Source organism: Odocoileus virginianus, chromosome 3 (assembly GCF_023699985.2).
Source record: "Odocoileus virginianus isolate 20LAN1187 ecotype Illinois chromosome 3, Ovbor_1.2, whole genome shotgun sequence".
NCBI classification, from domain to species: domain Eukaryota; kingdom Metazoa; phylum Chordata; class Mammalia; order Artiodactyla; family Cervidae; genus Odocoileus; species Odocoileus virginianus.
Genome location: NC_069676.1, coordinates 36,136,930 through 36,158,168, shown reverse-complemented (window position 1 = coordinate 36,158,168; position 21,239 = coordinate 36,136,930). Strand labels below are relative to the sequence as shown.

The 21,239-nt window shown below is 47.4% G+C and overlaps 1 protein-coding gene across 1 annotated transcript in view; it reads left to right on the top strand.

The window, feature by feature from the left end:
- The window catches only part of COL23A1 (collagen type XXIII alpha 1 chain), a 372,482-nt gene that overhangs the window by 313,625 nt on the left and 37,618 nt on the right, over positions 1–21,239 (top strand). Inside the window, exons 4-5 of the mRNA XM_070465188.1 lie at positions 11,091–11,098; positions 12,728–12,754. Coding sequence (XP_070321289.1) covers positions 11,091–11,098; positions 12,728–12,754 — 35 coding nt within the window. The remainder of the gene's footprint in view (positions 1–11,090; positions 11,099–12,727; positions 12,755–21,239) is intronic.

Below are 21,239 nucleotides of genomic sequence, written 5' to 3'. Positions count from 1 at the left end.
ATTTCATCTACCTGCAAACTCAGTTCAAAAGCCTTGGACCACTCTGCTCCCCTGGGGAAAGCCCCAGAGAAGCATGGCTGAAGGTCATTTCCTCATGGGTCAGTGGGCTTCCAAGAGTAAAGAGCCAGGCCCTGTAACCCGAGCTTCTGAGTGGGAAGAGGCAGGGGGCTGGATAGGAGCCAGAGCCTGTTGGGCAGAGCAGGGAGCCGGCAGAGTGGGAGTCAGTAGTCCAGGCACAGGCCAGAGGGGCAGGCGTGGGTTGTGAGCAGGGACAGTGACCCCAGCAGCCTTATGCACTAAGGCCAGCCCCACCTCCAAGTGTGCAGGCCACGTACGCGCCAGACTGTGGGAATTCTTCCCAGTTTGCTTTTCCGGGAATACAGCCTTTGGGAAACACTCAGGAAATAATCATCCCCAGAAGGGCTAAGAGCTCTAGGTAGGTAGGCGTTGTAGGCCCCAGGCCCTCCGCCCACCTCTGCTTGGCTGTCAAAGAGCAGTTCCTGCACCCTTCTAACCCCGAGGTATGAGAAGACTTGGCTCCCCCTCTGGGAAACCTTGTCCCTGTCCAGCTGTATCAGTTCAGTTAAAGAGGCTCCAAAACCATTGAACTCTCTGCTCCCTCAGACCCATTTTATTCCCCACATTATCTGGCTCCCATTAATTGCTCCCACATTCCCAGTAGCAAATAAAGCATTCAGCCAATGCCTGAAACACATACTTGAAAACTGTGTGCAGAGTGGAGCCAGGCCCTGGCCGGACCACCCCATGGCCTCCTGGAGACCCTGCAGCCAGCCTCACTTTCTAAGCAGGGAAGCCCCTGGACAGCCCAAGCTAAGCCTTCCACCCCACATGTGACTCTTGACTGGCCAGCAAGTCCATCTCCAGAGGCTGCTGGCAGCCACTGCACAAATCCTGTACAGTTTGCCCTCCATGGAGTTCACCAACCATGTATCAGAATTTTAATTTCCAGAAGGTTCCAAAAAGCAAAACTTGAATTTCCTGTGAGTCAGCAACTATTTATATAGTATTTACACTGTATTTACATTGTGTGAGGTATGACAAGTAATCTAGAAATGCTGTCAAATATACAAGAGGATTGCGTTGGTTATATGCAACTATAACTATTTTATACAAGGGATTTGAGCATCCTTGGATTTCGGTATCTTGGGGAGTCATGGAACCATTCCCAACCTTAGATATCAACGATTGACTATACAATGAAGTCAGGAGTCGAGGGCTCGGCTCTCCTGACCTTCTCCCCTCTCATCCATTCAGCATGTAGTTACAAAGTGCTTATGTCTGCCAGGCCCTGTTCTAGGCCTCAGGGAAATGGTGGGAAGCCAGATACACAGAGCCCCAGCTCTCAGGGAGCTGCCTTGCTGGTGGGGCTGACAGACAATAAACAAAACACACATAAGTGGATTTCAGGAGTGAAGACTGTGATAAGGGCTTGGAAGAAAATAGCAGGCAGCTGTGATGGAAACAAGAGCAAAAGGTGAGGAGATGTCTTCAGTTTCACGATTGTGAAGGCAGGTGTGAATGTCCTGGGGCTGAAGAGAGCTGGGTCCTCGGTGAACTGAGAGACAAGTGAGACCCAGTGCATAGCTAAGCATGATTGAGCAAGCAGCAGGGCCACACCGGAGTGCTGTGTCTCCTGAGAGTCTGTGTTGTTATTCCATGTGAATGGGAAGCCCTGGGAAGGGGTGAGCATTTTTAAAAGCCCCTCTGGGTTTCCCTGGTGGCTCAGATGGTAAACAATCTGCCTGCAATGCAGGAGGCCTGGGTTCAGTCCCTGGATGGGAACGACTCCCTGGAGGAGTACTGGCAACCCACTCCAGTACTCTTGCCTGGAGAATTCCGTGGATAGAGGAATCTGAAGGGCTATAGTCCATGGGGTCAAAAAGAGTCAGACACAACTGAGCGACTAAGCGCACGGCACCTGTTGGCTGGTGGGACTGAGGTGCCCAGAAGAATGAGGTTGTAATGCTAGTGCCAGTGCTGAGTAATGGTGACTGGTGATGTGGTGCCAGAAGGGCTCATGAGAGGTGATGGTGTGTTTAAAGTCTCTCAGCTGGGCTAGAGGGTTTCCCTGATAATTCAGATGGTAAAGAATCCTTCTGCAATGCAGGAGACCCAGTTAGATTCCTGGGTCAGGAAGTTCCATGGGAGAAGGGATGGACTGCCCTCTCCAGTATTCTTGGGCTTCCCTTGTGGCTCCAGCTGGTAAAGAATCCGCCTGCAATGCAGGAGACCTGGGTTCGATCCCTGGGTTGGGAAGATCCCCTGGAGAAGGGAAAAGCTACCCACTCCAGTATTCTGGCCTGGAGAATTCCATGGACTGTATAGTCCATGGGGTCACAAAGAGCGGGACACCACTGAGTGACTTTCACTTCACTTCACTTCAGCTGGGCTAGATGTGTCCTGTCCCACCAGTGATGGGACCGGTCTCTGGAATGCTGCCATCTCCACCCTGGCCACTCTTCTGGGGATGGTGGGAGGTGCTGTGGGTTTGGGGTCCCACAGCTCTGCTTCCAGCCTGAACTGCTCCCCACTAGCTAAGTGACTTCAGACATGCCACACACCCTCTCAGGGACCTCAGGGGACATTCGGTGAATGTAAGAGCTCTTTCTGCCAAAATAGTTTGCCCTTTGTTAGACTTGAAGTCAGGCTGCCTGGATCATTCTGGGTTCCAGCAGGCCATGACCAAGGCATAATAACCTTTCTGAGCCTCAGTTTTTTCACCTGTAAAATGTACAAGTGTAGTGGCATCAGGGGTTAAATGAGATGTTTGAGGAAAGGAGATAGTGGAGTTCCCAGAGCATGATGAACCCTAAGTGACTGATGGATACTTTTTCTTTTTTTTCTTATTTTTGAGAGAAGTCATTTTTAAGCTTTTGTTTTATATCAAAGTATAGCCAATTAATAATGTGGTGATAGTTTCGGGTGGGCAGCATAGAGACTCAGCCATGCATATACATGTATCCATTCTCTCCCAAACTCCCCTCCCATCCAGCCTGCCACATAACATTGCACAGAGCACCCTGTGCTACCCAGCAGGACCCTGCTTGTCATCCATCCTAAACATAGCAGTGTGTGCATGTTATCCCAAACTCCCTGACCATCCCTTCCCCCATTCTTCCCACTTAGCAAGTTTGTTCTCTAAGTCTGTGAGTATTTCTGTTTTAAGGATAAGTTCATCTGTATCATTTCTTTTTAGATTCCACTTATAAAGGATAGCATACGATATTTCTCCTTCCCTGTCTTACTTCACTCAATATGACAGTCTCTAGGTTCATCCATGTTGCTGCAAATGGCATTGTCTCATTCTTTATAATGGCTGAGTAATATTCAGTTGTATATGTCTTCTTTATCCATTCCTCTGTTGATGGGCATTTAGGTTCCCTCCATGTCTTGTGATGTGCTTAGTTACTCAGTCATGTCCAACTCTTTGTGACCCCATGGACTGTAGCCTTCCAGGCTCCTCTGTCCATGGGGATTCTCCAGATAAGAATACTGGAGTGGGTTGCCATGCCCTCCTCCAGAGGATCTTCCCAACCCAGGGATCGAACCCAGGTCTCCCGCACTATAGGCAGATTCTTTACCATCTGAGCCACCAGGGAAGCCCATTGTAAACAGTGCTGCAATAAACATTAGGGTGCATGTATCCTTTTGGACCATGGCTTTTTCTGTATATATGCCCAGAAGTGGGATTGCTGAATCTTATGGTAGCTCTAGCTTTTAGGAGCCTCCACACTGTTCTCCATAGTGACTGTACCAAATTACATCTCCACCAAGCAGTGTGGGAGGGTTCCCTTCTCTCCACACCCTCTCCAGCATTTATTGTTTGTGGATTTTTTTTTTATTTTTATCATAGCTATTCTAACCAGTGTGAGGTGATATCTCATTGTAGTTTTAATTTGCATTTCTCTAATAACTAGAGAAATGTTGAACTTCTTTTATGTGCATATTGGCCATCTGTATGTCTTCTTTGGAGAAATGTCTATTTAGGTCTTCTGCCTATTTTTGATTGGGTTGTTTGTTTTGATGATGTGCTGTTTGTAAATTCTGGAGACTAATCCCTTGTCAGTCACATCATTTGCAAACATTTTCTCCCAGCCTGTGTGTTGTCTTTTCATTTTGTTTATTATTTCCTTTGCTGAGCAAAAGCTTTTAAGTAGGTCCTATTTGGTTTTTTTTTATCCTATTTGGTTTTTTTTATCTTATTTCCATTTTTCTGGGAGATGAATTGAAAAAGATCTTGCTGCAGTTAATACCAGAGAGTGTTCTGCCTATGTTTTCCTCTGAGAGTTTTATAGTCTTCAGCCTGTGTAGTTGGATACAAAGGTATTTTTACAAATCAACTCTGAAAACATCAATAATCTAATAGAAAAATGGTCAAAAGACATGAAGAGAGAATACACAGAAAATACAGCCCTTAAGTATGCAAAGAGCTGTTGAGGTCTTTAATAGTGATGGTCACTCTTGCAGCTCCTCCTTCATCTCCTGAGCTGTACCTTACACCAGGCCACAGGCTCCTATCTCAGGTGCCCAGGCCCTCAGAATGATAATCACAGTCTGAGCTTCATTGAAGGTTGCTTAGAAGTGAGTGTGAGGAAAGGCAGCAAAAACTGGAGAACCAGACAAAAATACAAGAGCTGAATCCAGCCATTTTTAAGTTAAAGTTATTGCTCTGTCTGACTTGGGAGCTACACATGTATATCCAATGGCATCAAAGAGTCCGTGGTGAAAAGATGTCTCTCACCGCCTCTCCTGTTCTCCCAACTGTTCCCCTGCCCAGAAGTAACTTGATGACCAAATTCTCCCGATCACATGGAGATGTTCCACATTTACACAAACAAAATTCTACCAATTTTTTTAGTATAAATGGCTACCTATTTTGTAACAATATACCATGTCAGAACATACAGAACTACTTTAGTCTTTTTCAAAGCTGCTTAGTATCCCACTTTCATAATCAACCCATCATTTCTTTAAGCCATTCCACTTGTGCTATTTCTAATGTCTTTACTATCTCAACCACTTCTGCTGTGAGTATTCTTATACACCTATCATCTTATACATATGTTTATATATCTATGGAATTCATTTCTAGGAGGATCATTGTAGCAATTGGTACAAAAATTTTACATCTTAATTAGTATTGCCAACTCACTGTCTGCAGTTCAGTTCAGTTCAGTCGTGCAGTCGTGTCCGAGTCTTTGAGACCCCATGAACCACAGCATGCCAGGGCTCCCTGTCCATCACCAACTCCCGGAGTCCACCCAAACCTATGTCCATCGAGTCGATGATGCCATCCAACCATCTCATCCTCTGTCGTCCCCTTCTCCTGCCCTCAATCTTTCCCAGCATCAGGGTCTTTTCCAATGAGTCAGCTCTTCGCATCAAGCAACCAAAGTACTGGAGTTTCAGCTTCAGCATCAGTCCTTCTAATGAACACCCAGGACCGATCTCCTTTAGGATGGACTGGTTGGATCTTCTTGCAGTCCAAGGGACTCTCAAGAGTCTTCTCCAACACCACAGTTCAAAAGCATCAATTCTTTAGCACTCACCTTTCTTTATAGTCCAACTCTCACATCCATACATGACTACTGGAAAAACCATAACTTTGACTAGATGGACTTTTGTTGGTGAAGTAATGTCTCTGCTTTTTAATATGCTGTCTAGGTTGGTCATAACTTTTCTTCCAAGGAGTAAGTGTCTTTTAATTTCAAGGCTGCAGTCACCATCTGCAGAGAACGTACCAATTTATCCTCTCAACCAATGTGTGAGGTGGCTGTCCTCATTTCCCTTGACATGATAAGCCATCAGATTTTTCCACTTTTTCTCATCTGATATGATATAGTTTTAACTTTCATTTCTTTTATTGAGAATAAAGATTTCTTGTTTCACATACTTAAGGGCTATATTTTCTGTGTGCTCTCTATTCATATCTTTTGACCATTTTTCTGTTAGATTATTGATGTTTTTAGAGTTGATTTTTAGGAATACTTTTATATCCAACTATCCAGCCTTTGTGACATGAGTTGGAAATGTTTCCACTCTGGCTTTTGACTTTCTGCCTTGCAGACATTTTTGCTTTTGTATGGTTGGATCTGACTTTATGGCATAGCTTCTAAATTATGAACTGTACTTGGGAAAACTTGCTCCTCTCTGTGGTTAGAAAGAAATTTCCCCACATTTTCCTTTAGGATTTTTATGATTTTTTTTTGAAGCTTGTAAATCTTTGATCCTTTTGGAATTTATCCTGATCCATGCAGCAGTATGAATCCAACTTGACTTAGTCCCAATAACCACTAGCCTGCCCACCACCTTCTATTAATTACAGCTCTCATACCAACAGTTTGACAGGCTCAGGTGAAGAGGCATGGGCAGCCCCCAGCGAGGACAGGGCTTTGGATTTGAGCTTTGTCTTAAGAACAATGGGAAAGTGAGGAGTGGAGGGACGGGCCCTGGTCAGATTTGCATCTAGCCTCTGAATGGAGACTGGAGAAAGTGAGGTCTACATATTTGAGGCTGCCTCTGATCCCAGGCACATCACTTTCACAGCTACTGGGTTTCAGTTCCTGGGTCTCCAGTCCTCTTTCCAACACCACTTCTAGGTGAACTCCTGGGGATCTTGATAACCTCATAGAAGCCCCTCACACCCTCAGCCTCTTAATCCTCACTCGTGACTCACAGCCTCAGTTCCTACCTCACTGGCATAGTTGGGGCAGTTGGGAGAGAACTTCCACAAATCCCACCTGCAGGGCCACACACCTGCATGCTCTCCCTCCCTGCCCATTTCCACAGATGGACTGTCTAGGCTGCCACCCGCAGCTGTGCCAGTCCCAGTCCCTCTTGCCTCTTCCCCCTTTCTCCAACACGTCAGGTCTTCCCTTCCTGCTGAGGACTTCCATTGTGCAAACATGCTGCTGTACTTCTCATCCTGGAGAAATACCCTGTCCCACTGCTTCTCTCTTCCCATGACACTGTCCTCTTCCAGGTGATGTACCATTGATTATGCTTATTGTATCTCAGCTGTCCCCTCACTAGCAGGGATGCTCCTTAAGACAGGGATGCTTGTCACTTTCACTGCTGTATCCCACTTTTCCAGAGGAGTGTCTGGAACGGTGGGCACTCAGTGAATATCTGTGGGATGAGTGAAGTGGGAGGTGGGTGAAGAAGCTATTGCCACAGTCAGGAGATGCTGGTAACATGGATGAGGTTGTGGTACTGGGGAGAGACCCAGTGGCTGAGCTCCAGAGCAACAAATAGACAATGTGCCAAATAGATCGTGTCAAGGAGGACTCCTTATTTTCCTGTTCACCAGCTGGGAAGGAAGGGATGACATTCATTGAGTTCAGGAGCTGGAGAGGACCATGTTTGAGGGCAGAAAATCATGAGCATGACTGCGCATTCTGGTTTAAGGAATCAAGGGATTATCCAAGGGGAAATCAAGCAGGCAGCTGAGAAAGGGAGCCTGGACTTTGAGGTATGGTCAGCACTGGAGATATACACTTGGGACACTTCCATCTAGTGTAGCCGTGAGTGTGAAAGAGCTGTTTGGGGAAGATGGAGAGAGGAGACTGATGAGCAGAGAACTGAAGAAAAGAAAGCTTAAACTTGAACCTTGAGAAGCCTCAGCATATTGGGCTGGGAGAGGAGACTGAGTCAGCTGAATAGTCAGGGAGGTGGAAGGACGTGTCATCTTGGAAGCCAAAGAAGGAGAGTGCTTCTAGAAGGAGGTAGAAGATACGTTTAAGGAGAAGAAATCCTTGTCAGGATTATTGATTGGAGGAGGTCCTTGGAAATTTGGTGAATGCCATTTTGATGGAGAAATAGGAATGAAATCCAAATCAGAGGGTTACAAGGTGAATGGAAGGTGAGTGAGAGGAGACCCCTCTTTCTAGCAGTGCATCTGTGAGGGAGAGAGGAGCTGGGGCAGGAACAAAGGAGGCCATGCAATGAAGGGTGGTTTCTCATGTTCAGATCTGTGGGGAAGGATGTGCTTGAAAGTCAGGCTTGACAGTGACTGCGGGAGCGTGGGGGCGGCAGGGTCCCAGGAAAGAGGAGGTGGGTCAGCTCCTCTGAGTTGTCCACAAAAATAATCAGTAAACAGTCTGTAAAAGGAATAGAAAAGTGTTTATTTGAGCCAAAGTGAGGACGGTAGCCTGGAAGCCAGCCTCCCAGATAATTCTGAGAAATTGCCTCAGAGAAGCATGGTTTTCAGCACACTTTTCTGTCATGTCAGAACAAAGAACTTCCATTAAAGGAACAATTATAATGAGAGCTTATTTGTAGCCACTGCGCTACCAGGAAAGTCCCAAGATGATTTTTTAAATTATCATTTTTGTACAAATGTCAACTAAATGTATGCATTGAGGTGTGTCCATATGCCTCAGGTTTTTTTATTTGCAATATTAGTGGTTGCTATTCCTGAAGAATGTGTTTATTCTAACCTGATAATAGAGTTAAGTAATGCTAACTCATTAGTGTTAACTATAATGGTGATTATTTTAGTATTCTTTTAAAAATTTTTCACATGCATAAGTAAAATTCTAATACATTGTTTATATATTTGTCTATTGCTAATGACAATCTAAAAATGCAAATGTGAATTATTGAATAGAAAGTTGTCTGGAAAAACATAGCAAAATTTTACTATTTATTAATAAATCAGAAAAGAAGGGACTGCTGCTATTTTCTGCCTTTAGAATTTTTAAAGCAACATATAAACAACAGAGGGTGTTTTAAAGATACAATCATTTTGTGTGCCTGTCTTCATCATTACCTATTGACATCTTGGAAGTGTTGGGCTATTGTATCCAACTCTGTACTCCCAGTGACTGTTATGAATAGTTTTTGAGTGATCCTGAAGAGCCTGTGACTTATATACTAGTGCCGCAGAGAATTGTACACAGTGAAACAAGATTATCCACAGAAAGAAGGGAGAAGATGGGATTTGAGGTGAACATGGTGAAAGAAAGACCTAAATAACTTGAGGATCTGTCATCATCAGGAACATTCTTCTCCCTTTGGAGTTCCTTAATGTATAAATCTCAACTGTAAACCACAGGGAGATGATAGTTCCAAGAAAATATGCTTTTGTCTTCTTTGTTTCTCATCTCAACAATTGGTAGCACCAGACCTGATGCAGTATTCCTCATTCCAAATGTTCTTCACTCCTGCCTCTGGGCCCAGGAGAACCCCGTTGGTGATAATGATTGTGACTAAATAGGAAAACTGATGCCATTGCTTCTACACCATATTCAGTAAAGCCAAGACAGTCTTCAAAAAGTATGGAGATTCCTCATCAATGTGTTGCAATAGACACTCCCTGTAGATCAGAAAAACAGGCTGAGAAGGCTCAAGTTTGAAAATGACCTAAAGGGTGATACTGGAGAGAATAGTAACCAAGCAAGTTGACTGTTTCATTGCTGCCATTGGACTATATCCCAGGAGCTTAAATGATGGAGATATTGTTACACTGCTCAGGATGGTGTAATTTCAAGGCTTCATTTCATTGCTCCCGTAACTGCATATATTTAAATTTTTAACTCATCACAGGGAAATTTAAAATTAATTCATAAAAAATCATCTTTTTCAAGCTTTCAAAGGATATGGCAATTTGTGAAGTGTAATATTTTACTTATTAAATGGCTTTTTCCCTCCTCTAATTCTGCCACCTCTGTGTTGTCTACTATTAATGAAATATTGTGCACATCCTTTTGGATTTATTGATAAATTAATATGCATGTCATTTTGGGGGTATGTATATTAGCTACAAATTTTCTATGTGGTAAACATGGTTTATATAGATTAAATTTATCTGACTAATTTGTAGAAATAATTCCAATAAATTGAAACTGCTAGGACTAAGGATACCCAAATTTTATAATTCTGAGTCCAGGTAACCATGCCTCACCCTCTGGACTCAGCCTCGCCGCCCATCCCAAGTCAGCCCAATCTGGCTCTGGTCTCTCATGATGTGCTGGGAACTTCTTGTGCTTCCTTCCTGTGTCGTTGTTTTCTCAAGTATCAATCCATCCGAGGAAAATTCTGTGAGTCGGAGATCTTGGCCTCTTTCACCCCTGGTCCCACTACCTGCACCCAACGCTGATCCATCAAAATGTGGGGGTGGCTGACTGCCGAGGGCCGCCTCTGTGTTCTGGCCTCACTCTCCAGACTGAGGTCTGGGGTTGGAGGGGAGCAAGCAGAGGAGTGACTGGTTTGGCAGCACTGTGGCTTTTAGTGGAATATGTGTAGGATCTCAAGTCGGGAGACTTCCTTCAGGCGTAAGTTCCATCCCTAACCAACAATGTGTCCTTAGACAAGTCACTTCTTTCTCTCTGAGCCTCTGTGTTGTCATCTGCCACATGGGTATGTTTGTCATACCTCAAAGATAACTGAGTAGGTCAAATGCTATCATGGCTATGCAATGTGTTTTGTACACTCTAAGGTGAGGAACACCTGCATGTTCTCCATGGTGCAAGTCTCAGCTTGCTGCACCAGCCTTACTGAAGCTGCCACCTGTGCTTCTAGACTGGCCACCTTCAAATTTCCCTACACACAGCCAGGCTCAGCACCGCTAACCCCAGAGCTGGGCTATGGGCCCCCTCCACCTCCTTACACATCTATTCAGCCACACAAGCACATGTCCAATGCCTCTTAGGAGTATTCTCCCCTCTGACCAAAATGTTTCCTTTCTCAAGTATTTCCCTTTCCACAGAAATGAACCAACCCCCATTGAGCTCCAAAATATATTCTTCAAGAAGGAACAGATCTGATTCCTACCCTGCCTACCAAAGCCCAACACGGGTGTGCCCCTAAGCAGGAAGCAACAGCAGCCTCATGTCATGAATGCACGAACCAAAACTTGCTGGATTGTCATAACCACGCACATGCCCATCCAGTCCCTCCAAGGACAGGGGTGCTCCCTCTGCCCTGACACTTGGCTTTGGGGCTGACGACAGCATCAGAGCCTTGCAAAGAGGGGTGACCAGGAGCTGTGCAAGGAAGGGGCTGGCCAGGATGAGGGGACCCTCTCTCCCTTTGATACTTACTGTGGCTTCTCTGCTTGTGTTTTGCAGGTCCTCCTGTAAGTGTCCTGGATTATGTTCTCTGCTCCTGAAAGATAAGATATTTTGTTTTCTCTGTTGTTTCTCTGTTGTAGCACTTCTATGAAAAGAATATTTGATTAGAGAGGTGTATTCTTAAAAAAAAAAAATATTCAGTCTCAGCCAGAGGACATGTTCTTTTGGCATTTGTAGATGAATGCAAGCACAGGATTCCATGTGCTTGACTTGCCCAGTGAAGCATCCTGTGACCATTTTCCTTCCAAGAGAGCTGGCACGAGCCTGGCTGCTCCTCATCAAAATCTCTGGCTCAAGGTTTTTAACTTGGTACACAGAAGCGCAAGCACCATGCCTGTATTTCCTGACCCTCCTGCAGCAGTTGATCTGCGTAAACATTTTCATCTCACGTGCTTTGGCAGAAAGGACTCTGGAATCAGGCAACTATGTCAAGAATAAGTGGGGCTTAACCACTAGCTTCTGGGGTCTGTTTTCCTTCTTTGCCAGAATATTTGACTCTCTGGGCTGGGCAGCAGAGACCTTCGAGAGTACAGCTGGCCAGTAAGGGTGCTGAGTTGGAGAAGGGTGTGAGGGAGGGGGTGGCTAGTGGATCCACAGCAGCCCCAGAAATCCCATTCCTTCTCCAAGACCCATGACACGTCTGCCTTTGATTCATCTTGGCAGTTTTTCAGAGGCTGATAAATCCCAATGAATTCATTCAAGAAACACAATGACAGTATGCTTGAGCCAAAATTAACCTTCTAAAGGAATTCCTTTCAGATGAGCAGCTTCATTTTTACTTCCACTTAACCATGATTCATTTCCCAATCTGCACCCTTCAGAATCTGAATGTCTTGGTGCATGTAGCAGCACCCCTTTGAGAAAGAAAGCTGGAATGTGTAGATTTATGGGCCAGAAGCAGTTTTACGCAGTTGAGTCATTCCTGTCATGTGGAGGCTAGCCTGTGTGAATTCACCAAAGTGCAGAAGGCAGAGGGCTATGGAGCGAATTTGTCTTGTTGTGTGTGTATGTTTATGTTTTTTAACTTGGCTGTAAAATGACTAAGTGAATTAAACAAATGCAGAATTCTCAAGCTGCACATGGCAAAGACCCCATGGGATTCTGGAAGGTGGCTCCGTAGCTCCCACGGCAACCTGAAGTGGAGGCCGATGTGTGGTCCAGGGTCTGGGCAGCCACTACTACAAGCACATGGGGTCAGAGAAGCATCCGGTAGCAGTCAACGTGTCCCCATACCTCTGACTTCCAAAGGCTGTCTTCTTTGGGTCACCCCATTCCCAGGAACAGACAGGAAACCCGTGAGGCCCTTTGAAGGAGCGTTGTCCGTGGTAGCTAGGATGCCACCCCCTAGAACTCCACAAGGTCCTTGCCATGTGCCTCGGCTGATATGAGGAAGACACTGTGGTGTGTGCCGCGGCGACCCCTCCAGCCAGGTCAATGAGGTGGGGACTAGGTGCTCCATCCCCCAGACCCGCTGCAGCCTTGCATTCCCCCTTGAAGGAGTTCATCAGCAGCGTCTGCTGCGAACTCCGCAGACACAGGGGTGGCGGGATCTGGGGCCCTGGCTGAGTTCTAAGTGTTGCCATATGGTGTTTCTACTGAAGGTCTAATTATTAACGACATATTAATTACCACAGGGGCAATCGGGACGAGATGGCTACCCGGTAATTTGCCATTTATTTTTTTCTCTCTCTTTGCCCTTTACTCTCTAGCCAATCTTCTTCCTCTGTGCCTTTATTTAACTGTCTGCACCCCTCTCCTCCCCACCTCCACCTCTGCACCTCAGAGGCCGCAGTCTCTGTGGATGGATTAGCGTTAGTTCTGTGGAGATGCAAAATGTGCAGGTCTGCAAGGCCCTGGCCTGGCAGGAACCGTCTGCCCCTCCAGCGGCCCTGCAGACAATTCAAGAGTCTCATGGGCATGCTGAGACCACCCAACACTGCTCTTCCCAGCCAGTATGACAGCCCTGAGCCCAGGGTCCAGTCCTTGACCGTGGAGTGAGTGCTCCCCCACAGGCTTGGATGTCATCCTCTTCCCAGGGAACAGGAGACTCCCTGTCCCAGCTCCCCATCTGCTGTCCCCACTCCAAACCGGAGACTGATTGGTTCCCGTTTGGCCTCTTTGGTGTCATTACTTCTCAGATCTTTTACAGTTAAACCTAAAAGCTAGCTTATACCTGGAATGGACGACCCCAGCCTGGGCCGAGTGAGCGCCACAGCAGAAGCACGGTGACATGAGGTTGTGCCGCTGTCTGGTCCTGCCCGTGACAGCAGCTTCCAGAAGTCCTGAAAAAGAAAGAGCAGGGGATGAGCCCGGTGAAGGGGAGTACAACAGGACCATCCCGTCAGGAGACACTTTTGTTCTGTGCCTCAGGCCAGGAGGATGCAGGAAGAGTAAATGTCCATAGATTCAGGGGTAGAAGGTGGGTCCCCCCAGTCTTGCAGGAGTCACCTTTCAAGAAGGCTGTGGAGGGCACTCCAGCCCCAGGCATCAGGGAGACCTGAGCATGGGTTCCAACACTGCTGTCTCGTATATGGATGACTTTGGGGAAGGCTCTGGCCCTCTGTGAGCTTCAGTTTCCTGTTCTGTGACCCGGGGCAATTCAAAGCCTCCCTTACAGCATTGGAGCTGGGATTAATTAAGACAGAGGAGGTGTTAGCTGCAAAAATGTGTCACAAACCTAGCCTACAAGACTTGGTGGAAATTTAGGGGGCATTTCCCTCATGTCTGGAGTGGTCCATTCGGAGTCCGGAGTGGAGTTTGGAACCTCCTGGCTGGCCAAGGCAGCTCCCCCAGCAGCAAGCAGCCTGGACCCTCAGATTAGAAACACCCAGCCCTGCATGGGTTAAGAATGAAATGTGAAGCCAGCCATGATCCACCTTCATCCCACGGGAGCACATGGCGGGTCAGAGCGCCACCACCTCCCCAGCAGCTTTTCTTGATGAGGGAGGAAGGAGTCAGGCCTCACATTCCCAAACATGGCAGCTAGGGTCTTGGGGAGCTAGAAGCTTTTGCTAGAATATTTCACCTTCATGTCTTGGGCCTACCCACTTCGCTAGCCCAGGAGCTCTGGAAAGTGTTCAACAGAACCACTCCTGGCATGACCTTGTTATATTTTACACTCCAGGGTTACTTCTCTTTTCTTTCTTTTTTTTTTTTTTGGCTGTGCTGGATCTTCGTTGCTTCGCGGGCTTTTCTCTAGTTGTGAAGAGCGGGGGCTACTCTTTGTTGAAGTGTGCAGGCTTCTCACTGTGGGGACCTCTCTTGTTAAGGAGCACAGGCTCTAGGGCCCGCAGGTTTCAGTAGCTGCTGCACACAGGCTCAATCGTTGCGGTTACCGGAGTCTAGAGCATCGACTCAGTAATGTGGCGCATGGGCTTAAGTGCTCCGAGGCAGGTGGGATCTTCCCGGACCAGGGGTCGAACCCATGTCTCCTGCATTGGCAGGCAAATTCTTTACCACTGAGCCACCAGGGAAGCTCCAGGGGAGTGAGTGGTGGCTCTTCCCCTATTACTGTCTCCTCTGAGCGCATGACACCCAGAGGTTCTTTCTCCCTGGCTGTGAGCATCAGAGAGGCTGCTGGCTGCCTGTGGGAGTCATTTAGCCCGGGTAAGGGGCAGGGAGCTCTACACCAGCTGCCAGAGGGTCCAGTCTACCTCCCACAGAGCCTCAACTCCCTCTGCCACCATCCCTGCCCTTCCTCCCAGGACGGAGCAGGCTGTGGGGGTGGTCAGCAGGCTCTGTGGGTCACGGGCCAGAGTCCCCCTGCAGAGTTCGGCAGCTGGGAATTGAATCCCACTCACTACTGTGAAGTAGGGGCCAGCCCCTCAGCAGCGCTAAGAATGTTTCCTTCCATGTGAAGAAGAGAGCTGGGATTAGGTAAAGTGAGATCACAGTAAACGGTGGCCAAGTGAGTGGGGCTGTTATAGGGCTGGCAGGAAATTAAGCCTGGGGTCTGGGGCTTCCCTGGAAGCTCAGCTGGTAAAGAATCTCCCTGCAATGGAGGAGACCTGGGTTTGATTCCTGGGTTGGGAAGATCCCCCGGAGGAAGGCATGGTAACCCACTCCAATATTCTTGCCTGGAGAATCCCCATGAACAGAGGAGTCTGCCGGGCTACTGTCCATGGGGTCCCAGAGTTGGACACAACTGAGCAACTAAGCATATAGTGTGTGAGGTTTCTGGTGCTGAGCCCAGGTCAGAGATAGCGTCTGTGAATTTCAGATGGGGAGGCCAAAGGAGGGGTGTGTTCACCCGGTATGAAGTTGGGAGCTTTCTGGAAAGGAAGCAGGTTAGAGCCCAGCAAGCCTTCCCCACTGCCTGTTTGCAGGCAATGCTGGCAGTCTGTGCAAACTTGGCCCCTTAGGCTCCTTGTCTCTGGGCAGCCCCAAGCAGACTGGGCCTGGTGAGAAGCTGGTATCACACCCATGGTTACCCCAGGGCTGCTTTGCTCCCTTTCCTGAGGTCACCCAGCCATAGTTTGCAGGCAACTCCTCCCTTCGGACTTCTCATGTGGCATTAGTGATAAAGAACCCGCCTGCATGAGAGACACGGGTTGGATCCCTGGGTCAGGAAGATCCCCTGGAGGAGGAAATGGCAACCCACTCCGGTATTCTTGCCTGAAGAATCCCATGGACAGAGGAGCCTGGCAGGCTGCAGTCCACGGGATCACAAAGAGTCGGACAAGCTGAAGTGGCTTAGCATGCATGCACCATTCCACACAGATCTGGGCATCTTCCCTGGGTGGGCTGGCCTTGCTTGCTGCTGAGTTCAAGGTGTTCATGCCTCCAGTGCAGGGAGCCAGTCAGCTCACCCAGCTGTGTGCTTCTGAGCACCCTTGTTCCAGCAGGCCTCAGAGGCTGTCCCTTTGGTGGGCCCCCAGGGTGAAGGTGACACCCTGCCTGGCTTCCCCCCATAGGAGGGAAGCAGACCCATGTGGGCAGGGGGGGGGAAGTTGGAAGGGAATTCTGCAGGCTCAGGGGTCCATGTGTTTTAGGCTGCAATTCGGACCTCTCAGCTGAGAGAGGCCCTGGCTCCCAGCCTGGGCTCTGCTGACAGGTGGTCCCATGTGGTCACCCAGAGGTAAGGCGACCTCTGCAGTGCCAGGGGCCTGGCTGCCCGAGAGGCACCTCATGTGCTGAGTATTCACAGGCTTTGGACCTGTCTGACCCAAGTCCCATCCTGGCTCAGCTGGGCGAACTGGGGTACTTGGAACCTGGGGAAATCACATCAACAGAGTTAAAGGTTTAAATGGGAGAGCACACACGGAGCCCAAGTGTAGGATGTCAGATGGCTGCCCCTCAATAATACCTCTCTCTTCCTCACCTCACACATCCCTGATGCAAAGAAAGACAGGCTTAGGAAATTTATCCACCAACACACATTGGCAGCATTTAGAAAGGAAAATGGCTTTGAGGGCAGTCAGTTTTCTTTCTTTATTTCTTTTTTATTTTGCAGTGAGGAAGTTTACTGGAAGGAAACAGAAAAGGCTTCTGACATAGACATCGGAAGAGAGGAAAGGAGATTACCCCCATCGTTACCTTGAGCAGAGCTTTATATACCTTCTAGCGGGCTACCAACAATAGGTTAAATAAGCATTTCAGAGTTGTAAAAGTTTTACCGAAACCCTGAGAATGGTCAGTTTTAGAAAAAGTTTTAGGGGCTTTTTCCTGCAATTTAGTAAACTTCAAGACCAGCCTCAGGGAGGTTTTTCTTTTCCTTTGTGCTAAAAACATGTCACTTCCTAAAGGGAAGTAAGCACAAGAAAAGAGTTAAGCAGGGTGGCTGCGCTGAAGACTGCACCAGCTGCGTGTTCTGGGTTAATCCAGGGTGCCCCTCCCCACCCCGTGAGGAGAGCAGCTGAAACTAAGTCCATATGTGGACCCAATAGAAGCTAAGTATGTACATGGGGCAGGCTGTGGGCCGAAAAGGGCCTGAGGTCACCTTGTCCACAGTCTCCCTATACAGAGGCCAGCCTGTCCTTTTCTACTGCAAGGATTCATGAGTAGCTCTCTGCTGATGACGAAAGAAGCATGTTTTTTATAAAAACCTTCCCAAAATAGAAAAAAGCACAGAAAGAAAAAAGCAATTATCTGTAATCCTACCACCCACAGATAAGTCCTCTCAATACTTTGGTGTTTGTTCTTCCCATACTTTTTGTGTACAAGTTTGTTTTTATTTTTATTATTATAAAAATGAGATTACAGTGGACATACTTTTTTGTGACCTATTTTTTTCACTTAATATAGAATGAGACTTTCCTACATCATTAAGAAATTTTTATAGAAAGTAACAGCTGCGTAGCATTTTGCCATATATGTAATTGATTTAACTAATCTCCAAGTCATGTTATTTATTTTGACAATCTTTCACTCTTGTAGTCAACATGATGGGAATAAATCTAGGCTTATTTGCATAATTATCTCCTTAAAATAAAAGTCTAGAAGTTGACTTGCTGGCCCAAAGGGTTTGCACATGTTTAAGGCTTTTGATGTGTACTGCCAAATTGCCCTCCCGGAGACTGCTAATTTATATTCCCACCAACAGCACATGAATGCTACGTTTCCCAAAGCCCTGGCCAATCAAGGGTATTATACTTTTAAATCTATGTCAATATGATAAGTAAAAATTTATGGATGTATGTGTAAGTATGTATCTTGTTTCAATTTCGGGTATATTTTCATTAGAAGCAATCACAGATGAAACTAGTTTTGATAAAATTTGTGTAATCCTAACTGCCATCTGGTGGTAGAACTTGAAATTGCAGGTATAGAATTTCAAGAGATCACCAGGCATTTAAAAATTTTCAAATTTCAATTGATCCAGGGACAGCAGATATCATGAAATGAGCAGCACAGGGGGAATTTTAAACTCAGGACATTGTCAGTCCAAGGTGGGACCTTCAGAGGAGCCCTTAACACAGAACTCTTACATTTAGGAGTAGTAATCAGCATTCATGTTGATAAAGTGAGTTTGTCATCTCATAAATAGCAGAATTGGCCCTGCTCAACAAATCCAAGAGGTGTGTTGTATATGAGGGTAGCATGAAGAGAATCAGACCCAGCTGCAGTCTTTGGGGAACTATGGGGGAGGGGTAGCCAACAGCCAATTAACATGGGATAGAGAGGAAGGGACAACTAGGGGTCACTGTGGCCTTCCTGGAGGTTTCTTATCACAAACTCTCCTTTTTCCTCTCCAAACTGTGGCTTCTCTCTGGGACAAAAAGATTTTTCCCTCACACAAGGCTCAGTAGTGTCTACACCTTGACTTTGGCATAGAAAAATTCTCACCATCTCCTATTTACAACATCAAAATCCTCACATTTCCTCTTTTTTTTTTTTTTTTTTTTTTTGTATTTGGACTTTTAGACTCTTAACATTGAGCTTTAATGACTTTCGGGTTTGTTTTATGCCTTCAGAACACAATTTAAATAGTTCTTGAAAATGTATACTTAGTAAATTTTCCAGAGCTTAAGATTTGTGTATTTGAATATATGAGGAGAGTGATAGGCTGTGAGGCCAGAGACACGTGGAAATGATGAAGCCCATTGAGGGCCAGTGGCGCAGAGTCCCTGGAATAGGGGAGTGTGCCCACTTCAGAAACACCATCGGCCATCGTCTCGACGCGTTTCCTGGGCCTTTGGACTAGCACCAAACAGGAGTGCCAAGGCCCCTCCCTGCAGTGATGAGGGGAGAAACAAAGTGAAGAAGCCAACAAAACAGTAAAATGTCCTAGACAGAGGATAAAGCAAGGAACGTGAGGAGAGCGCTGACTGTGTGGGATAATGCGGATTAAGTAATCAGAAAGCTCTTGGGGAAGATGACACTTGAACTGAAAAGATGTCACAGTTTGGGGAGGTGGTGAGAAATGCTCCTGGCAGAGGAACAAGTGCACAGGTCACGAGGCTGGAACAAGTGTCGTGTGTCCAGAGTATGTGTAAGGCCAATACGGCTGGAGTGAGTGCGCAAGTGCCAGGAAATGGTAGAAGGGGGAGTTGGAAGGGTCTCCAGGGCTGCATGGAGTAGAATCTTGTAGGTCACGGTGAGAGGCTGACCCAGGCAGGAGGCCAAGAAAACTTGGCTCTGTTTACTGAAACCACCTGTCCACGGGGGCAGGCTGTCTTGACAAGCTGGAAGACACTCTCCTTCCAGTGCTTAATCGCTCAGTCTTGACCAACTGTTTGCGACCCTTTGGACTATAGCCTGCCAGGCTCCTCTGTCCATAGGATTTTTCAGCAAGAATACTGGAGGGGGTTGCCATTTCCTCTTCTGGGGGATCTTCCCAACCCAGGGATGGAACCTGCATCTCCTGGGTCTTCTGCATTGGCAGATGTGTTCTTTACCTGCTGAGCTATAGGACTGTCCACTCCCATCCCCCCCAGAGGCTTTTCCAACAGGCCAGGGACTGTAAGGGCTGTAAGTGCATGGGCTGAGTGTTTGCTGGAGGCATGCTGGCCCATGTTCACACCCTGAGAGATTGATGGTCTTGGCCTTGCTGCACAGAGGAAGAAGCTGGGCTCAGTCCATGATAGGACTTGGCTGAGACACCAGGCCCACCCTCATGGCAAAGCCTGAATTAGCACAAAGCCTGCAGACTCTCCACCACACCAACCACCCTATCAGTAAACTGGCTACGGCAGCAAATCAGGGCTCAGACTGTCTGTGCACTGGCAGAAGGGTCTTTCTCCTCTCATCACCCAGAGAAACAGATGTTTAGAGTGAATGTTCTCCTCCTCATCCCTGTTTCTATCCGGCCCTGGGATTCTCATCCCATTCCACACCACCACCACCACCCACCCCCCCATTATGAAATTGTTAGGACCCTTTCCTGCTTTCCATTAAAAAAACAAAACAGAAAACGAGGTCTAACTTAAAGAAGAAAATTTCTTCATTCCATCTTCCCTCCTATTCCTCATCCATATGTCTGTCAAACTCCTACTCATCCCTCAAAATAGGCCCCAATTATTAGAAATTGGTGGTGGCAAGAAGGGGGAAATCTTCCTCATGGTGAAATGTCTAATTCCATTTCCCTGGCCAGGAGCAGCTGAGGAAAGCAGGGAGACCACAGCCATTAATTGACCCCCTCCCCACCCCTGCCCCTAAGGCATGCACTTAGCCCTTCTGTCCACATTTGCAGTGTGAGACTTGGCCTGGATGAAACCATGAGGGATCGGATCTGTGCAGCACTTCACAGTTTCGGAGTACATCCTATCCCTGGACACCACGACTTGTGCCCATTTTGTGGACTGAAAAAACTGAAGCTTAGAGTGGCCGTGCCACTTTGCCAGATCTCACAGTGGCAAGCACGAGGGGCCCGGCTTCCCCCTGAAGGCTCTCTAGACCTTCCCACGCAGCAATCTTTATGGCACAGTGGGTAAGGCTGCAATGCAGTCAGACAAGGCCCCGGACCTCACAGAGGAAGGAGGAGCTAACTCCTGCTGGGACAGGGGAGGCCTCACCGAAGAGGGACAGTTGGAACCTGTTTTGAGGGATGAGTAGGAGTTTGACAGGGGTAGGCATTCCATGCAGCATCAACACAGGCACAATGAAAATGGCAGGGGCCAGAGTGTGCCAGTGGACAGTGACTCTGTGGAAGGGCAGGAAAAGGCAGGAGGATGACACTGAATGAAGGGCCCCCATTCACCCAGAGGGATGAAGACAGATGTATATATTAGAAGGGCTTCCCTGGCTACAGGGCAGAGACAGGGGCAGGGTATATGTGGGGGTGTGGGGTGGCGTCCAGACAGAAGGTGGCTATCAATATCAAGCGACTGAAACAAGTCCCAGTAAGGATGAAATGAAAGAGGGAAGATTGGAGAAGAGAGGGCTGGCAGGAGCTGCAGCCTGACTCTGACAGGTGAGAGGCCAAAACCAGAACTCCTCATGCTTGGCAGCAGCCAGTTCCCCAAGCATCCTCTAACCGGGGCAGGGGTGAAGAGCAGGCAGAGCTGCCCATTGCATGCAGAGTCAGTCATGGTGGGCATCGACAGCCTAGGCCCCAGGAGACCAGCATAAGCCCTGAGCTGAAATGCAGGATAGGAGACAGGGCCTCTGCCTGGGACCAATTTTGAAACGAATAACTCAGACTGTTCGGAATTAATCAAGTGAACAAAAAAAGGACCACCAGGCACCATGCATGCATGGGCTTCTTTG